Consider the following 15,091-nt stretch of genomic DNA (forward strand, 5'->3'; position numbering starts at 1 on the left):
CTTTCATTTAAATACGTAACAGGATTATTATTATTATTATTTGTTTTACGATGTTATGAATGTCATTTTTTAAATACGTAACAGAAAAATTTGTGTGAGACGGTCTTACATATCGTATTTTGTGAGAGTGATTTTTTATTAGGTTATTCATGAAAAAATATTATTTTTTATGCAAAGAGTATTACTTTTTATTGTGAATATCCGTAATGTTGACTCGTCTCATAGATAAAGATTCATGAGACCGTATCACAAGAGACCTACTCTTTCAATAGATGGTACAAAATTGTGATCGTATCAATTACATATAATGTTATAGCTATTATTTATAAAGATGACAAAAAATTGGATATAAACTCATCCTCGTATTAAACTTGTCCACTCGATCTAGCGAGTCTAAAAGTGGATTCGGAATGGATCTCGGGTTTGATCAAATCCGCCCAATCAAAATATGTTTATGTATTTGAAAATATAAAATATATATGTATATATATTATTAATGATATAATTATATTTTTTTATTCTAAATAACCAATATCTTAACTATAATTTTAGTTTATAAAATTTTAGGATTGAAATAATTTTATTTTATTGTTATATGTTTAATATGAAAAAACATAATTGCAAATTTTTTTGGTTATTAATGAATAAAAGTCGATAAATTTTAAATTGTGATAATATTTTTATCCTGAATATTATTAATATAAATTTGGAAATATAAATTTAATGATTTTATAAGTTTTAAATCTTTTATTGAATAAATGTAAAATTAGGTTCGATCAGGATTGGATCCACCGGGTTTGCTGGGCGAGGCGGGACGGGTCTAAAAGATTTATGTTTTAATCAAATTTGCAATTTTTCAAGTTCCTACACAATTTTTCGATTATGTTTTGACGATTTTCTTTTGATATTTTTTTTGTGTTTTATTCTTTTGGTTTGAAATTTTTTAAATATAATTCCCGATGAAAAATCTTGGCTATGCCTCTAATAAATAACATAATAATTTATAACTGTAATCTTTTATAAAATTTGAGTCAAACGGTTCGATATATATGATTTATTACTCAATATAATATGGAGAATTCCATCACATTTCTCGAATATTTGTATTTAAAACCTTGTAGACTGCTAGAGAAATGGACGAGCCTCACCACATTGGTCCGAACGAACGACGGCCCACAAATTGGCCCCAACGGGCCGTTTGTTGGGCTTAATAGTTTTTGGAATTTTTTGGGCTCGTGACTTTGTAGCATAAAAGGAAAAAAGAGAGGTCCACCTCCATTTTTTTTTTCTCACTAAACAAATTTGGGACAAACAAGGGTTTGAACCTAAATTCTCAAATTGTTTTATTGGGAATCTCGTCTCCTAATTGATCATATATTTGGCTTCCCGGCTGTAATGGCTTCATTTCAATATGGTTTATATGCGATCGGTCTCGGAAACACAAACACATTTTTTTATCTCGATGATAACAATTTCATTAAACACGTCGTTGATAGATGGATGATAAGAATAAAAGAAAAAAACTTTCTCGATGCAACCTATCGTTTCGAGCATATAGCGTAGTTTCAAATCTGTGGAATGGAAATGCTAAAAATCATCTCCATACAACTATGTCTTGGTTCTGATTTTGTTCATGAGAATTAATGTTTGCAATTTCCAAAAGACACGTGATCAATGCCTTGATTCGGCATTCAATTTGTTCTAGCCCAATAGGCCCGAGAAAACTTAAACGTTATGGGCTTAATCCATATACAATTCCGGCCCAACCCAATTTCTGTTAGCCCTAATCTCGAAAAATAACATTCGTTTTCCCGCTCAGACAACTCACGGTTTCGAACCCAGCTTTTTTTTTCTTTTTAATTTCTAATTTTATTTTCGCAGAGACAACAAATCTCTGTCTTATTTCCATTTTTAAATAAAAAATTTAAAATATAAATGTATATAGAAATTGTGTTTTTATGTTAGCATAATCAGCTAAATTCACATCTGCATTGACTGCGCGGAAGATCGGAAAGAGCGGATGATCTGCATATATATTTATGTAGAAAGAAGCTAAGAAATGCAGAGATTGCGATTCAGGGTTTATGGAAATGGACTCTCCTGAATCTTCGAAAACTTCCGCCATTGCGAATGATGATGCTGAAACTGTTCCTGCCCAAGTATATTTTTACATGCTTTTTGTAGTGACTATGCATGCATGATGGATTTGCATTCCTAGAGTTTTGCATCTTGTTTTTTGGCTCGATTCGTGTGAATTTGGGTGAGCCTGGTCATGGGATTTGGATGTTTAGTGTGATTTTGAGATGGGCCAGGAAGAATGAAGTTCATCTGGTGTTTATGAAGAAATAGTGTCTACTTTGTTGTTTTCGGTGGGATGGATTATAGGCAAGGTTTTTTTAAGTCCATTTTTCGGCAATTTGAGTTGGAATAGTGGGTGGGTGTTGGCAGTTAGGTTTCCTGGATTTCGATTGAATAGTAGTTAGATTTTATAAGCAGTGGTTTTGGTGTAGTTATTTAAAGTGGAGGTTATTGGTTATGCGGTTTTCCAGAAATTTCGTTTGTTGACCTACAGTGTTTGTGGTTCTTTTGGACATTGATTTTTACTGGAGAGTATCAATTTGGGATGTTAGTGTCGAGGCTTAATTCTCAATGGCCTATCCTATTGATTACATTTTGAAAAAAAAAATATTAAATTAGTATCCTTTAGATACATAGCCTCCTATTTATATGTTTTTGCCTTATATTTAGAGTCATATGTTTAAAAATAAAAATAAGGTCATTATTTCAATCAACTGTTCCGTTTTTATGTGGTCGATAATGGATGCTCATATCTTGCTTATGTTGGCAATTCTTTTTTTCAAAATTTATTGTAAGATGATGTATATCTGTTCTATGTTTGGATGATCCATTCGTAAGCTGCAAAAGGAAGAACTAGTTCTCTTATTACTTTATGACACATGTTTCCATCTCTTTCAGAGAAAATATGTCACTAATCTATTTTAGCATCTTAAGATATTTCTTAAAGTTTATTTGTAACCTGTTGCTTCCTTGACTCTCAGGAATCGCCAATTTTTAGTTACATTAGCAATCTTTCTCCCATACAGCCTTTCAATGCACCTTCAACTCTACAAGGCTTTCCAGGGCTCAGTTCTCCTCCTCTTGTATTCACGTCACCCCAACTCAAACCAAACAGCCAACAGACCTCTCTTAAAAGGTTGGCTATTGTTCTCTTATATTGAATAATATACGCGCTTCCCTTTTGATTATTTTAATGATGGTAGTTTATGATACGAGCTGATTTATGTGAAGCAGGACAAAGTTTCTTGAAGCATCAACTGGAAAACTATCTGGGCAGGATGAAGGTGGCAAGAAGAATATCACTGTTGCTAATTCCAATTCAGCCATAAAAAAATCTGAATGGAATCATCAATCACCAGATAATGTTGCAGGCAAGGAATTTTCTGTGAAACCTGAATACAAGTATAATACTACTATACATGAAGAAATAGTTGTTGCTGCATCTCCTTCCATAACTAGGCCAAATGAGGAGGTACATGCACTAGAAGCATCAGCTGATGTAAATGCAGCAGAAACAGATATAAAGCACGAAGAAGATATATTAGCTGAGCAATATCTTAAGACTGGATTTGAGCCGTCTGTGAACCATACTCTTACCAATCTAGATCAAGGAGATTCCATGAATGAGGTCAGTGCTGATTACAGACATCCATTTCTATAGTTTGGATGCCAAAATCGCTACTAAGTTTTTCACATTGGAAAAATCTTTGAGTTGTTTGTCACTGGACCTTCCGGTCATTTTCTCATAAATTCTTAGAATTTTAATATCACATTATTTAGGAATTTCAATTGTTATCTCGTGTTTGAAGTTATCCTCATAAATTTGCTTAAATTGAGTAGGTTTTTCATCATCGCGGAATACGTAAACGCTGTCTCCAGTTTGAAGATGCCATGCTGAAGTTAACAAGTAGGCCCACTCAGATTCCTTTAGATGATGAGAAACCAGAATCACTATGTTTAGAGATACCGCCAACTCCCATCAATCAGAAACCTGCTGTTACCATACAGGCTGTTTTGCATCCTAGAAGTAGTTTGAATTCTACCGTGAATGTTCCTAAGCGTACAAGTTTTGGCTTGCACCTAAATAGCCTTTTTAATTCTGTACAATCTGCATCTGGTGCAACAATAAAGGTGAAATCAGTTTCAAGGGGTAATTTTAGCATTTGGGAGAGGAACTCAGTACCTGAGATGAACTCTGTGGCAGAAAGTGTTACAGCAGATGCTGAGGATATTAGTATTGATATTCATGTGCCAATGGTAGTTAGTTCTTCATCTTCATCGTCTAGCAACAATATCAAATGTTCAAACAACTCTCTTGTCTTGGATTCAATAGAGGATAAATCAATTCCTGGCATTAAAAGGAAGTGTAACATTGTAAATGATGGGGCTGCAGCAGAGTTAAACAAGTCAAACCCTAAGAAGAAAAGGCAAGCCTATGATTAGCATGCATCCTTGATGTTAAAATCTGCATAATTATACAGGAATCAATCTTCTTGTAATTTTCTAGGAAAATAATATCTGAATCCAGTGATGGTGATGGTTGCAAACGCTGCAATTGTAAGAAAAGTAAATGCTTAAAGCTGTAAGTACATTAAACTTTTTTCGGTTTTTTCTTCAACCTCTGCAAGACGTCTTGTTAATTTTTTTTCCTTGCAGTTACTGTGATTGCTTTGCTGCTGGAATATATTGTGCTGAACCTTGTGCTTGCCAAGGCTGTTTAAACAGACCTGAACATGTTGATACAGTTCTTGAAACACGGCAGCAAATTGAAACTCGCAATCCTCTGGCATTTGCTCCTAAAGTGGTGCAACACATCATCGAGCCACCTGGAAGTAATTGTGGGGTATTGCTCTGATCAAAACTCGTAATTACACTGCACATTAGTGATGTATTGACCAAAATTTCGTATAGTTAGAGGAAGATACAATGCACTTCACACCATCTTCTGCAAGACATAAAAGAGGATGCAATTGCAAGAAGTCGATGTGTCTCAAAAAGTACTGTGAGTGCTATCAGGTATGTGGTGGTATATATGTGTATGCATTATATGTTTCTTTAATGCTTTTGTTTCTTTTGCATTTTATTTTGCATACTTGGAGGTGGGGATTGGGAGAGAAGAGAAATTCAATCATGCCATCCAGTGCTTGCTATCTTTAATTGTTTGTGAAGAAGTAAGTTTTGTTCTTTTGGAAAGGCTAATGTCGGATGCTCAGATGGATGCCGTTGTGAAGGGTGTAAAAATGTCTTCGGCCAAAAGGGAGGTATGCTTTTTACTGAGATCCTTAATGACTCTACTATGTAAGTAATTTGGAATTACACATCTTTGATGCTTAACATTACTGGCACTGGGTCTTTCCAACCTTATATGCACCTTCCATGTTTAATTACCTTTGACCTCTTGGTGACTAAAAATATTTATCATATTTGAAGTGGTCCAGTAGCTTGCTCTTCAAGTCTTCTACTGATTGCGTGAATTAGAATTTTAAGTTTGCCCATTTTGCTCACTTTCCAAGACATAGGCTTTGAAATTACTTTAGTATTATTTTATTATATAAGAATTGCTTGTTGATTAAAATATATAACTCAATTATGAAGTTATTATTATTTGAGTCATGTTTCTGATCATAAACATGATTAATTGAGCTACTTCTGTTTCACTGTGGTTAAAATATTTCTTATTTGTAAAGGGAAGTGGGCAGGTTTTCATTTCCTTCGATAATTAGTTCCTGACCTATTTATATATATACACATGGTAATAAATATCAGCTCTAAGCTATGGAATTTATGTGATCGACCATTAGAACCTGCACCGAAGGAATCAATCATCGCAGCAATATCAGTATAGGGAGACTCTCTATCTGTTTAGATTTCATTTCAACTTCTTATGTTATTTTTTATGATTATAAATTCATAATATTTGATATTTCACAACTATCTTATTTTAATATTTATGTTTTCATCTAACAAAGGATATCACCAAATCTTCTCATTCTAATACATTTCACATCCTGCACCTGTATTAATCTGATGCCTCCATTTATCCCAAACCCCTCTCATTTTTATGTCAATCTTTTCTCATATCCTACCCACCCAATTTTCAAACTTTTTTAGTATTCATTTTTGCTCTGGCACCATCTTGATGATTGGGACACTAATGTTGCCCCAGCTTTTCAATATTTAAAATTTTTTAGTTCTTTGAGGCTGACAGTGGTATGGATGCTTCCATAGACCTTCAATTCGAATACTTACTAGCAAATTACAATGACTTTAAATTTATTTTGAATGATCTTGTTAAGGATTAACTGTCTGTATGGTCGATCTTCAACTGTCTTATCTTCACTATGTATTTGCTTATCTGGTACCAAGTTACTTGAGGTTGTACAGAGAGCATCTATGCATGTGCCAAGCTAGTATTATTGTGCCTCAATAATTCAAACTTTTGCATAGACTCGTCCAACCATGAACCAAGTCACAAACCATCTTTCAAAAACTATATTTGAACAATTTTTCGGTTATGATTCTGAAATTGGAAGCAGAATCAAAGAATTATGGTTTGGTTTTGGTTCCTAAAAATCATAAACCAGAAATGTGAATTCATGGTAAGTTTTGAGGTACTTAATTTTATTTGTGGACTGCATATAAATTCAATTTAACATTCATTTTTATTTCTTAAAAAATAAATTTTTCTAATATTTTGTAAATATAATTTTTAAATAACTAAATTTAGTTTGATTAGCACATTTACTCATATAAAATTTAAATAAACTAATTCATTTCAAATTTGAACGAGCCTAACCAAAACCATTAAGAGCTAGAACTGAAACCGTATTCTAGTGATTTGTTTCCAAAATTGGAACATTCGGGTTTAGAACTGTATTCTGACCTACTTGCACAACCTTTGACTCATGTCATTGCCTTGAATCTTCACTTTGATCTGATCTGGATGCTTTGTTTAACTCCCAGAATTTGGCACAACTAAGAATGTGTTGAGTGATGAAGAAAATAACGAAATACAAGATGCATCTTTGGTCAATGACTCCAACATGTTGGCATCTGGAGATACTGTACATCATACTGAGTTTTGCAGTCCTCACAATTCAAATCCTTATACACCAGAATTCCAGTATTTGAAGTAAGTTTCATTTCTTTCGAATAACATTTGGATCCCATGGATTTTAATGCCGCATGGTACTGATTCTTTGTTCCTCATTTCACTTGTTCTTCTTTCTGGTTATATAGCCACGAAAAGGATGCAGCAAAAGCTTGGTTCCCTCCTGGAAAATACTTCCTGTCACCTGAACCTGGTCTCCCCTCTGTACCACCATTTCTAACATCCCCAAAGTCTCCTAGAGTTTTAGATAATGATGCAATCTCAGAAACTACCGAGGAAATTCTGGATCTGGTTTCTTTTGATCTAGAATCAGATTACGGTAATGTAGAAACAGGAAATGAAATCTCAGAAACCCATCAAGAACCTGAGAAAACAGGGCTTCTATCTCAAAGACCAGATTCCAAGGGATGGGCGAATAACTTAGCACTTCAATCTTCTTCCAGGAGTGAACTTTATTCTTCTGCAAGATCATCGCATTTTCGTGGTTCGCCAAACACCCCAGTAGCTAATTTCAGTGGGACTAAACATCAGCAAGTGATGGACTCGGATCATGATTTATTTGATGTTATGCAAGATGATACACCAGAGATACTGAAGGATACTCCCACACCTCTCAACGCTGTGAAAGTAAGTTCCCCAAATAAAAAACGTGTTTCTCCCCCTCACAGTCGGGTACCCAAGTTTGATTCGAGCTCACCAGCAAGGTTCAGAAATGCAGTCAAATACATACTCAAATCTGTTCCCTCTTTCCCACCTCTTACCCCATGTATCAATCCCAAGAGTGATTCACTTGAGCAGGCGGGCAATTCTCAAAATTGCTGTGGCAGTGACCAAGACCACGAGTAGGTGCAAAAAATTGTGCACCCTAGTTCTGATTCGTGAATGTGGCATCATCTTGGTTGGTACTCACTACAGTGCTTGATTTTTCTTTGTGTACTGTTAATATGCTGGAAGGTTGCTCGGTGTTTGCAATGTTTACAATTATCAAATAAGACTTGTTATTACTTGATGATGAAGGCAGTCTTGAGCTCAACATGACTTGCCAAACGGTCGTGCAATGTGCAACAGCCTACAGGTTTGTATTTTCTCTACATGAAGGCATTCAATTCTATGAAGATAAAGAGAGTAATATAAACTCTTTGCATTAAAGACTGATAACGATCCCCATTAGAAGAGCAATGAAAACCTCAAGTTTAGTGTCTCAAAACATCACCCCGCTTCTTTATATTCAATTGTTTCTCACATGTAATGTTGCACACTTGAGTTTATACAGGTAACTGATGCATGTAAGCTAATGTAATGGATTTCTTCTCTGATGAACAATTCCAGTTGGGAACCCAAATGGCCAAATCCTTATTTGTACCAGTTTGTTTGTATCTACATTACTCATGTTTAAATAGTTCTAAATTCTTGTGATTCACAAGCATGGGCGGATCTTTGTAGGAGGCTATGACTGATATCTGTCTTTCAAATGAAATTTTTTGATAAATTTTTGTGTGTTTTTTTAAAATTTTGAAAATGTGCTTTTATAAGGAGTTTCGAATAAATTTATGGGTAAATGGTATTTATCTACATGTATAAAGTACGAAATTTAAGTATTATCTGAGAGACAACATTAAAATTGTGTCCGCATGGTCTCGTGAGGGGTCGTATTTTCTTAGTATTAAGAATAAATTTTTATAATGTGATAGACTAGAGTCAATTGTCACAAACACAAATCACTTTTGTCTTTGGATTTAGAGATAAAAAGGCATATATCGTACATGCATGCATGGAATCTTTAACAATATTACAAAACCAAATTTAATGATAAAGAAGTGAACTTTCCATGAAAAGTGCGTCCTGGTTAATGTTTATTCACATTCTAGTTCCAAGGAATACTGTCTGTCCAAACGAAAAATACAAGTTTTGATCAAGTTACAATACAACTTCCACTATAAATTCAGGTGGCGGAGGTGATTGAGAATCTATCAAGTTTCCCTGACATTATTAGATTTGTGTGTTAATAAAAAAACATCATGCCAATAAATAAATATATATTCAATTATTTATATAATTTTTTTCAATTTGCATAATTCTAATTTAATGACAAATCTCTTAAATTAAAAAAGATATTTTTTTATCCAAATCATTCACAATGAAAAACAATAAAAATAAAATTAATAGAATAGTGAATTTTATTAAAACGAAAATCACAATGTCCTTAAATGGAGTGCATATAGTGATTATCAAATAAAATTCTCTTAATTAACTAAATTAACATAATGACGTTAAAATAAAACCCCTAAACTTGTTATTAAGTTAAATATCAATTGTGTTTTTAGTAACTTTTAACTTATTGCAAATTTGTTTAACTTTCTCCTATTTTAGAATAGATATTACACATAGTTAATTTATATAAAAATGGATCATTTGTAAATTAATAATTTCATGTTAAATAAAATTTTAAAATAATATCAATCAAATAAATATGTGTAGTAAAACACATATACATAATACTCAGTTAACAAATATCATATGTAAAAAATTTAATTTCTAACAAATGATAATAAATTATCACAGTAATTCGTATTTATTATTAACTTAATTTAAAAAATTATAAGGATTATCTCATAAATTTAATACAAATATAAAGTAATTGTCATTCTTTTTATTTTATCTTTGTACGAATAAAGTTGAAATAAATCAAACTAATCAAATTATATTAAAAAAAATATTAGAAAAATTTACAAGAGAGCATTTAGAATCTGCATGCTTTCAATTTCCATTTTCTTTAGAAAAAGATCATAAGAAAAATGACATTTTCTCGCATGGTTTTTATAACTCTTGCGGAAAAACATGAGATATATATTGAGACATTAATTAAATATCACAATTTCTTAAATTAAAATAAACTAAAGTATCATATTAATGTGTTTGTAATATTTGTCGTTAATTCAGCTAAAATAATGAAAAAAAATCATTCTCATTTTCAATCTCAATCATTAAATCATATATTGAAAAGTCACCTAAATAAATAGATGAAACATTAATTAAGTAATGTTGTGTAAAAATGTAACTAAGAAAATTCACCAATCAAAATTATACATTTATATGTATATAGATTTGTTAACTTTTAACTCATTGCTGATTTTGTTTAATTTTCTGTGTTTTTTTTATAATACATATTATACATTTTTTGACATGTTTTTAATACACTTGTAGAAAAAGGTAAGTTTAATTTGATTGATATATATATATATATATATATATATATATATATATATATATATATATATATATATATATATATATATATATTAAGACATTAATTAAATATCACAATATATGAAATTAAAACTAAAATAAAGTATCATATTAATGTGTGTGTAATATTTGTGTTGATTCAATTAAAATAATGAAATAAAGTTTTTCTCATTTCCAATATCAATATTTATATCAGAAAATTGAAAAATCACCTAAACAAATAAATAAAATATTAATGAAGTAAATGATGAGTGAAAGGGTGACTAAGCAAATTTCACAATACAAACTCATATACTTATATATAATATATATATATATATATATATATATATATATATATATATATATATATATATATATATATATATATATCCTTCGATTCACGTGCACTCAATTTACCTATTGCCATTTTCATTGTGGTTTAGAGATTCTTACGACCAAAAAGCAGAGTCAAATGTAAATTTTTAAAATTTTATTTTGTTTCTTAAAACATCAAAAGGAAGAGGAATTATAGGAGGCCATGTTTTTGGTATCATTGTCGAAGCACATTGTGGGTATATATTGCACATCTATTGGATACGTAGATTCAATGCAATTTTACCCCTTTTTTCTTTTTCTTTTTTTTTTAAATAAAAAATCCTAGCATCTTCTCTTAAAAAAGAAGAAATTTATTATTATTATTATTATTATTATTATTATTATTATTATTATTAACATCAACGGAAGTTACATAAATATGTATAATTAAATAGTATAGTGGGAAAATGTTTTTTTATATATAAAAAAATAAAATAAATAAATAAATAAAACATGAAATACTAAAATCATAGATTGTTGATTTTGATGGTCAAAAGTTGCCAATAAGGCAAGTCTCGAGGTAGTTTGTTTGTGTGACCAAAAGTCAATTTGGAAATTTTGGAGTTTATTGATGATCTTAATTAATTAATTAATTTATTGTAGGACAATTAAACATTTCCCCTTAATATAATTACGTGTGTTCTTTGACTGATCAGTCCTGCTACCAAAATAATAGTTTATTTATTTAAAATATAGTAAATTATATAGCTAAAAATAGGCACCGAATAATTTGTTTTTTTAATTTTCAAAAATATTCATCCTCTAATAAGAAATTAACAAAAACTTATTTGAGACGGTCTCACGAGTCGTATTTTGTGAGACATGTCTTTTATTTAGGTCATCAATAAAAAAATGTTACTTTTTATTGTGAATATCGGTAGGGTTGACCCGTCTCACAAATAAATATTCGTGAGACCGTCTCACAAGAGACCTACTCTAAGAAATACATAGCTATGAGCGGAGAATATAATGTTTAAGCTTTTGAGGTTATAAAAACGTATCGTAAATCAAAATTTTATTAAAATACATATTTATTTTTTTAAATTTCTGGTTATTTATTATTATTCAAAATTACATTTCTTTTGCCTAAAAATTTATTCATATTTTGATTTCTCTCTTCTTCTTTTTTTTTTTTTGGGAATTTTATTTGATTTTGGTTTGGTCTCACTCACATCCACAACCACAAGTGGTTAGGTACCAACGACAGTTAGTTTTTGTCCCTAGAAGACAAAATGGGTGTCACATGGAACCTCAATCAATTCCACTTAATTTTAATATTTTTCCAAACTTTATTTTGGTTCATATCAAAGCAAACGGTGGAGTAGTTAAGTTACATACTATTTAATTTCATAACATTTTTTTATATGTTTGCATTTATCAAAATATATGAGTAGAATTTGTTGGGAACATTAATAGTTTTTAAAAACATTTTCTTCGTTCTAAACAGATTAACATTACACACTTAAAAATAGTGATCGTAGGTTTTATCGTTGTCGAATACACAATGGTACTCATTTTGGTGGATATTCCTTAAAAGATAAAAGCAAGAGAGTACCAAACTATGTAAAAAACTTGTGTGAGACGGTCTCACGGGTCGTATTTTGTTAGACAAATCTCTTATCTAGGTCATCCATGAAAAAGTACTACTTTTTATGCTAAGAGTATTACTTTTTATTGTGAATAACGGTAGGGTTGACCCGTCTCACAGATAAAGATTCGTAAGACCGACTCACAAGAAACCTACTCCCAAACTATTATGCATGTATTTGGATATTTATTGGAAAAAGTAAGCACTAATTAAATAACAAAATTAAGATGCCTCCGAATTGGGCGCACATGGCTCAACTTATATCATAATTATTATTCCCACTATAACATATATCGTTTGAGTTTTTGCTCTTACTTGATGTGATTAAACAAATTGTGCTTATTTTGGAGTTTGTTCTTTTGAACATGCACGCATGCATGCCACTTTTTTCTTGTATTGACGTGACATTATTTATAATAAGATTTTATCCAAGTAATTAACAAGTTAATCGGTTCTTCCCCTTCATTAGTTGAATTTCATCATCAATTTGCATGCAAATACATGAAGCTATAGTACCATTAAAATTGCGAGTTTGGCGCGTGTGTATTGATTCCCATATAACAAGAGTTGATGAGATAATAGTTTACAAGACGATAATCAGTCTAGTCTGTCAGTCATACTGAGTCTGAGACACGACTTAAAACCGATCTTCTTTTAAGTCGTGGACTTGATTTAGTCGATCCTCTTTTACAGAAATGAGGCTTGAAAACTGGCTTTAGATCGACGTTAATATGTCTTGGCATGTGAATCCTAAGTTCATTAAAGGTGAAAATGAAGACATTTTTCTTGGATACAAAATCCATTGTCATCCAGCTATTTATTCCATTCATTGACAGGAAATGAAAGAGTGTGGAGATTGATTACGTCAAAGTAAAAAAGTCCAATATCAGATATGTTGTATGTGGAGCAATCATTAAAAACCAATCCAAATCCTATGATTAAATCTCATGATACCACCATCATCCCATGAATGAAGCAATCATTGATTAGTTGCAGTCCTGCAAAAAAGTTCATCAAAGATTTTGAAACTGTTGGTAATAATTATTCATTTCAGTCTTGTCCAATAATCGGCTAGGAAAATATATATTTTATAAATGTGTAAATGAGTGCATGCATATGGTGCTTATAATAAATAAATATATTTGCATGTGACAATCATCAAATTAATTAGTCAAGGCTCTTTCTAGATATTATATATATACTTTGATTTTTAAAGAATAAAATAAATGAAAAATAAGGAGTTAACTCTTGCCTATATAAAGTGCCTCAGAAAACACAGATTCAACGAACAACCAACTGATATTTTGAATAAAAATTTATCACTATCTTTGTCTCTGTCTCTTCCTTGGTTTCATTCCTTCTTCTTCATCACCAAATCTAACTTTTTAAAACAACCAACTGTTGACTCATTATTTATCAACAAATCAAATATATATATAGATACATATTATACTGCTACTTGGTCTTTTTATATATAGCTTACCTCTAGCTATACTTGTTTACTTAATGGATAAATCAAATAAAAACAACTCCGCTTCCCCTTCCAAGAGCAAACGATCAAAGGCGAATGCCTCTACGGATAATCAGCAACCACAAGATTCGAACCGGTTTCTTGGGGTGAGAAGGCGGCCATGGGGGAGGTATGCGGCTGAGATAAGAGACCCTTCAACCAAAGAGAGGCATTGGTTGGGTACTTTCGACACTGCTGAGGAGGCGGCCTTAGCGTACGACCGGGCTGCACGTTCCATGCGTGGCTCCAGGGCTCGAACCAACTTTGTTTACTCAGACATGCCTCATGGTTCGTCGGTCACCTCCATTGTTTCCCCTGACGAATCATACCAGCACCATCAACAACAACAAGATTTCGCCATCTTCGCCAATTCGCAACAGCATAATCATGATGAAGAACACCAACACCATTTGCTTTTCTTTGGTGGAGAACATGTGAATGATCATGACTACAACTATTTTCTTAATCACGGGACTAATGCTGCTTACATGGAGGAGCAGCAGCAGCAGAATGAAAATGTCGGCGACCACGAGCTCCCACCGTTGCCACCGGACATTACTAGCAGCTGCTACTCCGGAGAGCCACCGGTCGTGCTATCAGAAACGGGACACGGAGTTCTGAACGACATGAGGTATCTTGAATTGGCAGGATCAGCTCCATACGATTTCGACGCCTCCACCTTCACCAACATCACTACTGCTACGACTACCGCTTTCGCCTCACCGAGCGGATATGGATGGTTCTGATAATTTTCACACCACTAAATTTATTAATCATGCTTGATTATTACATATATTAAATATGGTATGGATTTCGTTTCTTACAATGGTTTGTCGGTTTATAAATAGCCTTCATCGATACGATGTATATACCTGTTGTACGATGGAGTGCTTTCTTTCTTTCTTTCCATCTGATGAATGTGAGAGCCCGGATCATGCTTTCGACTATTTTGTATGCATTTTCATCTCCTACAAATTTATATTACGTGGATTGTAATACTTATACATATTCGAGTTTTCCGATAGAAATTGTCGTCCAAAATACGTGTTTATTAATGAAGGTTACAATTTATTATCTTATTCAGATGTTTTGACTTTTGGGGCCTTACCTTAAAAAATTCAAGATTTTACCACTCAAACCAATAAATGATACTTTGGTAAAATTCGCTTTTACCATACAATATATTTCGATATTAAGGCAA

General features: G+C 32.1%; 2 protein-coding genes across 5 annotated transcripts; both read left to right on the forward strand.

The window, feature by feature from the left end:
* Window positions 1-1,896: 1,896 nt before the first annotated feature.
* LOC140816676 (protein tesmin/TSO1-like CXC 3) lies at window positions 1,897-8,610 on the forward strand. 4 transcript variants are annotated; one of them, XM_073176071.1, is made up of 10 exons: window positions 1,897-2,159; window positions 3,105-3,214; window positions 3,310-3,706; window positions 3,919-4,505; window positions 4,586-4,660; window positions 4,735-4,921; window positions 4,990-5,094; window positions 5,273-5,339; window positions 7,042-7,210; window positions 7,318-8,610. In XM_073176071.1, the coding sequence occupies exons 1-10, from the start codon at window positions 2,085-2,087 to the stop codon at window positions 8,033-8,035; spliced, it is 2,490 nt and encodes an 829-aa protein (XP_073032172.1). In that variant the 5' UTR covers window positions 1,897-2,084; the 3' UTR covers window positions 8,036-8,610. The 4 variants fall into 4 exon arrangements, with proteins under 4 accessions (XP_073032172.1, XP_073032170.1, XP_073032173.1 ...); XM_073176069.1 differs by having other exon boundaries at window positions 1,898-2,159; window positions 3,060-3,214; window positions 7,318-8,609; XM_073176072.1 differs by having other exon boundaries at window positions 1,898-2,159; window positions 3,313-3,706; window positions 7,318-8,609.
* A 5,079-nt stretch (window positions 8,611-13,689) lies between these two features.
* Window positions 13,690-14,785, forward strand: LOC140817368 (ethylene-responsive transcription factor LEP-like). Its single transcript, XM_073177022.1, has one exon. The coding sequence runs from the start codon at window positions 13,887-13,889 to the stop codon at window positions 14,634-14,636; it is 750 nt and encodes a 249-aa protein (XP_073033123.1). The 5' UTR covers window positions 13,690-13,886; the 3' UTR covers window positions 14,637-14,785.
* The last annotated feature ends 306 nt before the right edge of the window (window positions 14,786-15,091 follow it).

This window comes from Primulina eburnea, chromosome 16 (assembly GCF_022965805.1).
Source record: "Primulina eburnea isolate SZY01 chromosome 16, ASM2296580v1, whole genome shotgun sequence".
Taxonomy (NCBI): domain Eukaryota; kingdom Viridiplantae; phylum Streptophyta; class Magnoliopsida; order Lamiales; family Gesneriaceae; genus Primulina; species Primulina eburnea.